Source organism: Bos indicus, chromosome 1 (assembly GCF_029378745.1).
Source record: "Bos indicus isolate NIAB-ARS_2022 breed Sahiwal x Tharparkar chromosome 1, NIAB-ARS_B.indTharparkar_mat_pri_1.0, whole genome shotgun sequence".
NCBI lineage: Eukaryota > Metazoa > Chordata > Mammalia > Artiodactyla > Bovidae > Bos > Bos indicus.
In genome coordinates this window covers 72,399,578-72,412,145 of record NC_091760.1, presented here as the reverse complement: position 1 = coordinate 72,412,145, position 12,568 = coordinate 72,399,578, and the positions used below count along the sequence as shown (strand labels likewise).

The 12,568-nt window shown below is 40.7% G+C and overlaps 1 protein-coding gene across 13 annotated transcripts in view; it reads left to right on the top strand.

Moving 5' to 3' along the window:
• The first annotated feature begins 3,755 nt into the window (after window positions 1-3,755).
• DLG1 (discs large MAGUK scaffold protein 1) overlaps window positions 3,756-12,568 on the top strand; it is a 270,874-nt gene continuing 262,061 nt past the window's right edge. For 4 of the 13 annotated variants that reach the window (XM_070789453.1, XM_070789430.1, XM_070789425.1 and 1 more), the window contains exons 1-3: window positions 4,290-4,687; window positions 5,148-5,199; window positions 5,858-5,989. In XM_070789453.1, the coding sequence (XP_070645554.1) occupies window positions 5,181-5,199; window positions 5,858-5,989 (151 nt within the window). In that variant the 5' untranslated portion in view covers window positions 4,290-4,687; window positions 5,148-5,180. Of the gene's footprint in view, window positions 3,953-4,288; window positions 4,688-5,147; window positions 5,200-5,857; window positions 5,990-12,568 lie in introns of those variants that run through there. The other 9 variants (XM_070789460.1, XM_070789439.1, XM_070789436.1 and 6 more) reach the window with 6 other exon arrangements.

Below are 12,568 nucleotides of genomic sequence, written 5' to 3'. Positions count from 1 at the left end.
AGCTATTTCAAAGGAAAGTTAAGTTGCAGCTGGAAAGTTTATATACATATATCTATGTATATACATTATTATAATTATTTTTAATGAGGAGGTTGGAACATTAATCAGATCCTGTATTAGATCTCAGTTGATGGCAGCTGCTATCTGCATGAAGTGAGGAGAACTTCGAGGAAATAAAAGTTTGGAAAAATCCAGATGCTATTGCTTTGTATGTTGTGATGATGTGTTAGCCAGACTCTAACAGGCCCCCGTTGAGTCTAACCTTCTGGTATTCATACTCTTTGAGGTTGACCTGAGTAACAAATATGAGGCTGTGGAAATGATGGTATGTTACTTTTGAGATTAGGTTATGAAAGATGTTGTGGTTGCTGCCTTGCTCTCTATGAACACTTGCTCTGGAGGAAGACAGCCACCATATCATGAAGATAATCACGCAGCCTTATAGACAGAACTGCTTGGTAAACTGAGGCCTCTTGCAACAGTAAGAGGCCATGTGGGAGTCATATTGGAAGAGCCTCCTTTAATCCATTAAATCTTCAGATGATTGTAGCCCTGGTAAACATCTTGACTGCAATCTCTTGAGACCACAAGCCAGAACCATCCAGCTAAAGTTCTCCTGAATTTCTGATGCACAGAAAATGTGACATAATGTTTATTACTGTTTTAGTTACTAAGCTACTGTGTTTTAAGTTACTAAGCTCTGAGGAATTTGTTATGCAGCTTTAGGTAACTAATACTGATGGACAGAATGTAGGAATGAAGAATAAAGGCTCTGCATTCTAGGCCTGGACTTATCCTAGCCCCAAGGGTGGAACAGGTGTTAGCATCATTCATTTATGTCCATTCTGGACACTGCTGACCACGTATGGCTAAAAGATGACAAGAAGAAGGGGCTTCATGTCCTCTTGTTTCCTCTTCTTTCTCTGCCTTCTTTTTGTTTTTAGGGAGAGGACTAGGAAGACACTGAGAACTCACACAGATTTTGTTTTTGACTTGTCAGTGGCTCCTGAGAAAACCTGCATTGGTCTTTGTCCATTTGTTACTAGGCTGTGGGTCCTTGAGAGCAGGGCTTAGATCTTTATTTCTATCCCCATCACCTACCAAGTGAACATATTTGAACAACAGATGAATTTAAGGGGGTAGATGAACTCTCTTCTCCTAAATTCTGCTGATTCCATTCTTAGAATGGTTCCTGAAGTGGAACCACTTCACTCACAGTTCATCATTGAAGTCTTGGTAACAGCATGCATGCCATCAGTCATTTTCACTGTTAACCCTTTACTGTGCTGTGCTTAGTTGCTCAGTCTTGTCCAACTCTTTGCGACGCGAAGAACTATAGCCTGCTAGGCTCCTGTCCACAGGGATTCTCAAGGCAAGAATACTGGACTGGGTTGCCATGCACACCTCCAGGGGATCTTCCTAATCCAGGGATCCAACCCAGGTCTCCCGCATTGCAGGCAGATTCTTAACCATCTGAGTCATCCAGGGAAGCCCACTATTAACCCTTCCCACCAGCTATTTCACTATTTAAAAAATCCTCCTATTTAAGCCCTTGCTTTTAAGATCTTCCTTTTACTTTTCCATCCCATTTCTTCTCTGAAATGCTGCTTTAACTGTTGCTCAAGCTCCCATGATGCAGGAGCACATAAAGAGATTTTCTATCAATACACCAGCAATATACTACTCTCAGGTGTCCAAAGTCACAGTGGAAGGAATCTTGAACTGAAGCTAGGAGCATTAATTCTGGGCTGCTGTCACTGATTGGTCTGTATGTCCTTGGGCAAATTGCTTCCCCTCTCTGGACCTCAGTTTATCTTAAACTGAGATAGTAAGTCTAGATGAGCTCTTAAGTCATTGGGTTCTCATAACAAGTTAGGATTCCAAGATGCAATCCAGAACTGAAACCTGTATACCTCTGAGCAACTGTTATGATTACAGTACAAGGTTTCCGGGACTTCTCTTTATTAGCCCAAGGATATTGCCTCAGTGAAAGGCTATCTGGTTTATTGGGGAAAGCCTTCTAATTTTGACAGACATGATCTCTGTGGTTCCAGTTTTGTCACTAACTCTGGGTGATCTTGAAATAGCTCAACAGAATTCCATCACCTCCACTAGCTTTGTTCACAGTGATGCTTCCTAAGCTCCACTTGACTTCGAATTCCAGGGTGCCTGGTTCTAAATGAGTGATCACACCATCATGATTATCTGGGTCATGAAGATCTTTTTGTACAGTTCTTCTGTGTATTCTTGCCACCTCTTCTTATTATCTTCTGCTTTTGTTAGGTCCATACCATTTCTGTCCTTTATTGAGCCCATCTTTGCATGAAATGGTCCCTTGGAATCTCTAATTTTCTTGAAGAGATCTCTAGTCTTTTCCATTCTATTGTTTTCCTCTTTTCTTTGCATTAATCACTGAGGAAGGCTTTCTTATCTCTCCTTGCTATTCTTTGGAACTCTTCATTCAGATGGGTATATCTTTCCTTTTCTCCTTTGTCTTTTGCTTCTCTTCTTTTCACAGCTATTTGTAAGGAATCACTGCACATCATGACTGCAGCCATGAAAAGACACTTGCTCCTTGGAAGAAAAGTTATGACCAACCTAGACAGCATATTAAAAAGTAGAGACATTACTTTGCCAACAAAGGTCCGTCTAGTCAAAGCTATAGTTTTTCCAGTAGTCATGTATGGATGTGAAAGTCGGGCTATAAGAAAGCCGATAGAAGAAGAATTGATGCTGTTGAACTGTGGTGTTGGAGAAGACTCTTGAGAGTTCCTTGGACTGCAAGGAGATCCAACCAGTCAATCCTAAAGGAAATCAGTTATGAATATTCACTGGAAGGACTGATGCTGAAACTCCAAACTTTGGCCACCTGATGGGAAGAACTGGCTCACTGGAAAAGACCCTGATACTGGGAAAGATTGAAGGTGGGAGGAGAAGGGGACGACAGGAGATGAGATGGTTGAATGGCATCACCGACTCAATGGACAAGAGTTTGAGTAAGCTTCAGGAGTTGGTGATGGACAGGGAGGCCTGGCGTGCTGCAGTCCATGGGGTCGCAAAGAGTCGGACACGACTGAGCGACTGAACTGAATTGGGTGATCTTAGGCAAATTCTTCTTTCTGGATCAGAGCATGGAGGTTGCTGCTACACAGAAGAGGGTCGAAGACCTGGAAGTGATTTGGACATCTTTGACCAATTCCTTTTCCAGATCCTGGGAGGCTCAGCCCAGGAGCCAGGTCCTGGCCGGCCAGTTGTCCCTTTCCTAGGTGCAACCGAAAGTTAAACTAGCTTTGCTAACTGAGCTTCGGCTGGGCGGGCGGTAGCTACAGGTGAGTTCTTAAAGGGGCCGCCAGAGCTTGAGTAATACTTGAAGCTGTTGACTTGGAGGGAGTTGCAGGCAAGGGAGAATGAATGAGAAAACGAACGAACCAATTTTCTATTTCCTTCCTTAAATGCATTCATACTTGGAATTAATCACTTAGATTTAAAAAATTCTCTGGTAAAACCTTCAATCTCTTATCAGATTAACTAATCTCCATGTTTTACCTACCCTTCTTTAATTCAGTTCCTCCGAAACTTTTACTGAGGGGCTAATACTAACTTTTAAAAAATTAGCACCGAGTGTAAGAACGCAAAGACGGCACCCCTCCCCCTCGCAAATGCTTCCCTTTTCCCCCTCCCAGGCTCCGCCCTTTCCCGCCCCCTATCGTGGGTGGCGCAGTCGACACCTCCCAGAGAATGCTTTTCCAGGTTGGGGATCCACCCCTGGGGTGGATCTCTCTCCGGCAGAGTTGGAAACGATACGCGTTTAGTGAGGTTAAAGGGTGTCTCGGAATGTGTGTCCTGAATCTGGTGTAGGTGAGGTCACATTTCTCTTCCATCACTGTCACTCTTCCTCGCCTGGTGCTCTACTCGCTCAGAGCCGCGGGACACACCGGTGGGCTAGGACGAGGTAAAGGCGGGCTCTTCCAGGGCGCCCTGACCCACCTGTAGAGTCTGTGCGTGAACTCCTTTGTTCTCAGAACCACTTCGGTGGCCGCGCCTTTATGCAAGGAGCTTCACTTGGATGTTCCTCAGGTCCCCTTCTGCCGTCCCCAGCCCCCTCCTGGCCCTCCTCCCTCTTCGAACCCAAAGGTAGCAGCGCTGAGAGCCCGGGGCTCGGCGCGAGCCGCCTCCTCACTTCCCATTGGCTGAGAGCGCTGGGAAAGCGGTCACGTGGGGGCGCGGCAATCCAGATCAAGGGCCGCCATCTTGGCGGAAAGTTTGGGGGGAGAGCGGTTGGGGGCGCGGAAGGAGGCGAGGTTCCGGGGGTGTGGCGGCTAAGAGCTGAGAGGGCGAGCGGGCTAGCGGGCACCGGCGAGTGAGGAGGCGCCGGGGGCTGAGGCGGAGGAAGAGGCAACGGGGGTGCAGCCGCCGAGGGGAGCTCCTCCCCCGTTCCCTCACCCCCGTCTGCACAGCTCCGCGAGCCCCGGGTGGGGCGGGGGGACGTGGAGCGGGGCAGGGCGGGGGAGACGGTCCGGGGCGCACCCCAGCTCCGAGCGCACGCCACTCGCAGGAACTTTGTGGCGGCGCCGCAGGTGTGGGGGCCCGCGGAGGTGTGCATGTGGGGCACGAGGGCGTCGGAGAGCGGTCACTGTCCTGTCCGGCCCTCGCTGGAGTAGCTCGGAGGAAGCCAACAAGGAATCAGGCAAGCGAGAGGAGGGGGCCCGAGCAGGGCGGGGTGATCATTCCAGTTGGTTCCTTCTCCGACTGCTTTACAGTCTCTGCTGGTTTAGGGGCCAAGGGTCGGAGCGCCTCTTCACCCCCCAGTAGCAGGTGGGGGGTATGCCTTCTAATACCGGGGGAGGGGTGGCCCCACGTCTAGCATTAAGCGCCCTTTGGAAAAGGGGCAGCTTTCGAGGAGAGTTTGGCAGCTTGCTACTGTCTGCTCTTAATTTGCAGGGGAACCCAACGTTAGGTAAAAGCTTTCTACATTGACACTGCTGGGTTTTGAGGCTCTTTCTCCTTTCACTTGGGAAAACTTTGCCAGGTGGACTTTTCAAATAGGGCTAGGAGTTTTTCGATTTGAGAGTTAGGGGTAAATGCTAGGTTAACCTCGATTCTGTTCTTTTCTGAATTCAGTTCTGTTTCCTGTTTTGTGTTCTAAGGTGTGTGTGCTCTCTTCCTGATTCTGGAGAAAAATGCCGGTCCGGAAGCAAGGTGAGAGTTTACTTCGGAACTCTTGTGGGTATCCCTAGCTTTTTTTCTGTTTTGTGCTTGCTGTGTATTAGAGATGTTTGTGTAACTGATGAAACAGCACAGCCTTAGCCTTACTACTTATGGAATCTAAGCCTCAATCATTCAGAAGATGGAAACACCTAAACGTTTGTCAAATTTTTTTCCCTTGCTATCTCTCTAGTGACTGGAGAGGCAATTAACTTTTTTCCCTCTGAAATGTCTTTTTAAAAAGTTTGTATTGGCGTTTTAATATTTCATTTTATTATTCTTAGTAAACCCTTTCGTGAACGAATGTAGAATATTGGCTAAGAACTACTAGTTTTGAAAGAATATTTGAATTATAATGACGGATTGTAGTAATCGGCGTTTGTATATTAGATCAACTGAAACCGTGTTATTAACGCTGATTAAATGATCACTAGAACACATTGGTTACAAAGTACTCACCTTGTTTTATTGTGACATAATGAACAGTTTTGGATCATTTCTAAGGACTATGTGTACAGGAACATAGTAGCATGGATTGACTTGGAGGTTTGGAGAATCGTTTAGGTATCTTTGTAGTCATTTGCTGCATAGCTAGTTTGTAATACTTCCTTGTAAATATATAATTTTAATCAAACTTTTTGTTTCTTTTCAGATACCCAGAGAGCATTGCACCTTTTGGAAGATTATCGTTCGAAACTAAGCCAAACAGAAGACAGACAGCTCAGAAGTTCCATAGAACGGGTTATTAACATATTCCAGAGCAACCTCTTTCAGGCTTTAATAGGTGGGAATTAAAACTTTATTTGTGACCATTATGTGTCAGCTGGGCTTAAGGCTTCTCTGAATTCACTTATTTTGAACTTAAGAGAGGGATATACTTGGTTCTTTGTGAGGCATGCAGTTACTTGAACATCCAGTGAATTGTGTATTTTGATACTTAGACCAATATCTTTTCCAAAAATATCTAATAACCAAAAAAACTTTCAGTATGATTATTTCAGTGGTCTTTGATAACAAAGTGTAATATCCTAGCATTAAAAAATGAAGAGGTTGCAAAAAGTAATGACTGAATAACTGTTAGCTTGTTTCTTTGTTGGTTTTGTTATTTCTCTGGAATCTCTGAAAATGTTTGAAGAGTTGTGTGTTTAAGAACATTCATTCTCTTAATATAGACCTCTGTTTAAACTTGGCATTTGTAGAGTTATAGACTTGAAAAATGATCTTACAGGTAATCTTGGTCTAATCTTGTTTTACAGACAAGAATATTGAAACAGAATTTTATTCTTAACTGTAACTTAAATTTGATGTGGTTCATTGTTTTAAAGGAGAACTGAACAAGGGTGCTGAGTTCTACTCCTGACAGTGCTATTGATTGAATGAGATGGTATAAATCATATAATCTTTTCTAGGTCACTGCATTAGCTGTAGCATGTGGATGCAGTGGTACAGTGGCTTTTAACCTTTTTCCTAAAAAGTAGCTAGATTCTTTTTTAAAGCAAAGTCTTATATTATGTACACAATTCCTGGTATATAAAACAAGATGATCTGTTCTGGCCCTCTTCTCTAGGTACCTTGAAAAGTTTACAAACCACTGAACTAGAAAAATTGTCCCTTTCAATTCTAAGAATAAAATGCATTTTTATTCATCATTGACTATATAACATTAAAATAAGACATTTCATTGGATTATATTTTTTTCCTCAGTAGTTACAGCCTTATATCTGTGTATCAATGGAGTAACTTTTGATGTGATTTGAGGTTAATGTATCCTATTCTATAGTACTTTGAAGTTAATGTAGTCTATCAAATAGCTTATTGGTAAATTGATACTCTACTAAATTAGTTTTAGAATTAAAACGTTAAAGAAGATCACTCAGTACACTTAAATATAATTTAGCATTATTATGAACTTTTGAAAACATACACGGCAACAGAGAGAACAGTGTAATGAACTATTATGTCTGTCACTCATGTTTAAAAATGACCAGTATTTTGCTTATTTTGTTTAAACAGATGGACATTTATTAAATTTGAATTTCTAAGTTCTGAGGTTTAAGGTCCAAATGGATCAAATTGGATTCCTCTGAAAAAACAACAAAGGAAGGGAAAATCATTTTTAGTTATTTTCTAAATCACCATTAAACCTAGGAATGTTTTATTTAGTAGGCTCACCGTTTAGGAAAAAGTAGTATGACTTGTATGTCTTATTTTACATGTAATTCATGGATAGATGAAGTCCTCTGTGTGGAGTCCATGACTTAAGGAAATGATTAGTGAAGTAGTCAACCAGAAACAACACTGAGATTGAGATGGGAAGTAGATTTGCAATGTTGATGGGGATTTTTTTTTTTTTTTTGGTATATTCTGCCTCCCCTATTTTGAATGTTTATTCTTATGCATAATTGAATTCTGATAGAGTTAGTTTTCTAATTGTAACTTATACTTGTCAATCTTCTTTGTCCTGTGTAATTTTATTGGTTGTGAGTTTAAGCTTTGCTGTTTAGGTTTACTTATATTTTAAGGTCGTATAGAATGTAGTATCAGATTTTGGTGTAAGGAAAGTAATACATTTTAGGAATTTTGAAACAAGTAAATTTAGTAGAGGGTTTTTTGTGTTTCTATACTGTAATTGAATTAATTGTTGACACTACTAAATTAATAAATGCAATTTTTGGTACATGCTTAAGTTGGATTAATTAATTTTTGAAAATTTTTAGGTCAGTAAGATTTTCTTTCCTTTGTACCTGTACCATTGTTTTTGAAACAGTGTGATAGTTTTTTAAACCTGTAAATTACCCTAAGTTAAAAACTAGAGTCCATTGTGTTCATAGTATGTATGGAAAAATTCTGTTAACTGTTTTTTCCTTTAGTAGGTAGTACTTCATCTTCTGAGGTGATACTTGTGAATCATTGAATTAAAGGAGACCTAGAGTCTTGACCACTAATTGTTGAAAATCATATGGTGCTTAAGGGTTTTGACTTTAAGAGTTTGGAAGTCATTGCCTTAGCTATAGTGAATTACTTAGTTACTACTTGGACTTGCAGTCTACAACAGTTATTTATTGAGTGATTCTTGAATTGGTAGTTTGTATCCACTGTTTTCATGCATTTAAAACAACTTTGTGCAAGGACCTAAGTTGCTATGGGAATCCCCCCCACCCCATAGTTGATATATTATTAAGGTTAGGCTTCCGGCACCTTGAGGGCTTCCTTGGTGGCTCAACAGTAAAGAATCCACCTGCAGTGCAGGAGACACGGGTTCAATCCCTGGGTCGGGAAGATACCCTGGTGAAGGAGATGGCAACCCACTCCAGTATTCTTGCCTGAGAAATCCCATGAAGAGAGGACCCTGGCAGACTAGTCCATGGGGTTTCAAGAGCTGGACACAACTTAGCAACTAAACCACAACCACTTTGTTGTTATTCAGAGGAATAGGCATACACATACTGTGCTATATCTGTTCTAAGATACCAATTTTTAAAAACTTCAACATCTCTGAACTTGGGATGAATTTTATAGTGGATATATATTGGCACTGGTTTTGCATTCTTAGTGGCATGTGAAATAATGGTGCCTTTTATAGTTGATAGTGTCAGTATCAGTATCCTCAATTCAGTGAAATATGGTAATCATTGTTCTTGCTCTGAGGCTTGGTAGTAGTATCCTTGATACTACTTGAAAGTAGAAAAGATTTTATTAACTTCAGAGTTTCAGCTAAGTTGTTTCTTTAGAGGTGAGTGTTTAAATTATAGCTTTAAAAAAGTCTGTGAACTGGGCGTTTAAAAAAAATTTATTCCCCAAACATCTGGTGGTTATTTTTGTATAAATGGGAAATAAAGTCCACCTAATTTTAATCCCTAATTTAGGTGAGAGCAAGTTGAAAACTTAATGTATTTGATTTTGTAGTCTCATTTTCTGTACTTCTAGTTGAAAATTTTGTGAGTAAAATAGATTGGATATGGTTTGATGATAGTCAGCTGTTCAGGTCCATAGTGGTTTGTGGTCATCTCTCAGTCTCAGGTTTGTCTGGGATCAGAGAGGATCTCGGTAGTCCTCAAAGATTTTGTAGCAGTCTAGACCTCTGGGTTTACTTACGGGACCAGAGTACCCATCTACCTTCCTTGTCCATAGGAGAAAATCCTAGGCTAAAGATCAGACTGGCTTTGGAGACTTTAGTAAGTTGAATCACATGATTTGTATATTTTGTCTGTGATAAATAGCAGTCTTATTTTAAAGCACTATTTTATTTTAATTCTGCACATATTTCAAAGTGAAGATGGATTATGCAATGAAACTGTCCATTTCTGAGATTTTTAGCTTCAAATTTGTTTACTGCTACTTTATTAACTTTCCCTTGCCCTTGTAAACATAGTGAACTGCATTTAAATTTGGAAATACTGAGTTTCAGGTGTGACTCCTTTTTTAATTGTAAAAGAAAAACCTAAAATCTATCACCTTAACCATTTTTAAAAGTGTTGGTTAGCGTGTTAAGTATATTCATATTGCTGTAAAACAATTCAGAACTTTTTCATCTTGCAAAACTAAAACTTGATATGTGTTAAGCAACAGCTCCCCTTTTCTTCCTCTCTCCAGACCTTGGTAACCACCATTCTACTTTCTGTCTCTGATTTTGACTACTATAAATACCTCATATAGGGAAATCATAAAGTATTTGTCTTTTTGTGACAGGTTTATTTTACTTAAATGTTCTCAAAGTTCATTCATGTTGTAGCATGTGATAGGATTTCCTTCCTTATTAAGGATGAATAATAGTGAGTGGTGGCAGGTGGCATTGTCCACCTCCCCAAATATGTGTGTGTGTTTGTATAAATGTGTGTGTGTCAGATTTTTGTTTATCCATTGATCCCTAGATAGATGTTTGCATTGTTCTACCTCTTGACTGTTGTGAACAGTGTGACTGTGTGAGTATGCAAGTATCTCTTTGAGAATCTACTTTCAGTTCTTTTGAGTGTACATGTGAAAGTGGCATTGTAGGATCGTATGATAGTTAAATTTTTAATTTTTCCAAGGAACCACCATAATGTTTTTCATAGAAATTGCATCTTTTTATAATCCCAGCAACAGCGCACAGGGTTCCAGTTTCTCCAGCTTTGCTAACACTTGATTTTCAGTTTTTTTGATAGTAGCCATCCTAATGGATGTGATAATATGATTACTTTTTAAGAATGTAAAAAGTAATAATGGCTAATATTTATTAAACACTGTCTGTGTGCTGATAAAAATATCTCATTTAGTCATCATAATTCTGTGAGATGTGTATTCACCTATGAGGTGATTATACCATTTTATAGATTAGAAGAAAAAGAGGAGATGGGTGATTATGTAGCTTGCCCAAGAATTCTCAGATAGTCAGTTGTGGAGCCAGAAACTGGACTTGGCTAATCTGATCCAGAGTCTCTCTTCACCTTCAACCATTAGGGTGGTCTTTATCATAAGTTTAATACTATTATGGGATAAAGAACACTGACAACAGGTATGTTTAACATGGATGTTGCTCTGTAGGGTCAATGTTTTTTAAAAGTTTTTACTTTAAAGGAGAATGTTTATAATGATGGAATACATACTTTGAAAAGTGTATTCAGTAATCAGAGTTTACACACTTCCAGCCATAATGGTAAAATGTCAGAGTTCCTTAGATTTTTGCTTATTATTGGCCTCAGTGATATATGTTAGTATATCGTTGTACACCTGTGTGTGTGTGTGTGTGTGTGTGTGTGTGCAGGTTTGAGGAAGGAAAACAGTTATAACAAAATATGGATCAGACTATTGGCTACAACTTTATGGAATTGGAGGAAAATTTTATTAACTTTCTGGTTGGTGGTTTTGATTGAATTGGGTTGTTACTTATTTGTTACTCTTGCTTTGAGGCAATACTTTGAAAAAGCAGAAGCTGGTTGAATTTTCTTTAGAACCTTGCAATCACACAGCTGTAAAAGCATCTTTAAATATTTCTTCTAGCCCTAGTTATTTTATGTATGTAGGGACAGTAAATTTTTTCATAATAAAAATTTCTTTTTCCAATAATTTTCCCGATATACTATCCAGGTATTGCATTTAGTTGTCAAGTCTCTTTATTGTTGCTGTCAGTCTCTGTGTCATGTCCGACTCTTTATGGCCCCGTGGACTGCAGCATGCCAGGCTTCCCTGTCCTTCCTGTCCCCTGTTCTTCACCATCTCCCAGAGCTTGCTGAAATTCACTGTCCATTCAGTCAATGATGCCACCCAACCATCTTGTCCTCTGTCGTCCCCTTCTCCTGCCTTCAGCCTTTCCCAGCATCAGGGTCTTTTCTGATGATCCAGCTCTTCTCATCAGTTGGCTAGAGTACTGGAGCTTCAGCTTCAGCATCAGTCCTTCTAATGAATATTCAGGGTTGAGTTCCTTTAAGATTGACTGGTTTGGTCTCCCTGAAGTCCAAGGGACTCTCAAGAGTCTTCTCCAACACCACAGTTCAGAAGTATCAATTCTTCAATGCTCAGCCTTCTTTATGGTCCAACTCTCAAATTCATACATGAGTACTGGAAAAACCATAGCTTTGACTAGATGGACCTTTGTTGGCAAAGTAATGTCTCTGCTTTTTAATATGCTGTCTAGGCTAGTCATAGCTTTTCTTCCGAGGAGCAAGCGTCTTTTAATTTAATGGCTGCAGTCACTATCTGCAGTGATTTTGGAGCCCCCCGCCAAAATAGTCTCTCACTGTTTCCATTGTTTCCCATCTGTTTGCCATGAAGTGATGGGACCAGATGCCATGATCTTAGTTTTTTGAATGTTTGAGTTTTAAACCAGCTTTTTCAGTCTCCTCTTTCACCTCATCCAGAGGTCCTTTAGTTCTTCTTTGCTTTCTGCCATAAGGGTGGTATCATCTGCATATCTGTGGTTATTGATATTTCTCCCAGCAGTCTTGATTCCAGCTTGTGCTTCATTCAGCCCGGCATTTCGCGTGATGTACTCTGCATATAAATTAAACAAGCAGGGTGACAATATATAGCCTTGACATACTCCTTTCCCAATTCTGGGGTTTCCCTGGTGGCTCAGATGCTAAAGCGTCTGCCTGCAATGCAGGAGACCTGGGTTTGATTCCTGGGTCAGGAAGATCCCCTGAAGAAGGAAATGGCAACCCACTCTAGTACTCTTGCCTGGAAAATCCCATGGCCGGAGGAGCCTGGTAGGCTACAGTTCATTTGGTCGCAAAGAGTCGGACATGACTGAGCGACTTCACTTTCACTTTCCCAATTTTGAATCAGTCAGTTGTCCATGTTCAGTTCTGTTGCTTCTTGACCTGCATACAGGTTTCTCAGGAGACAGGTAAGGTGGTGTGGTATTCCCATCTTTTGAAGAATTTTC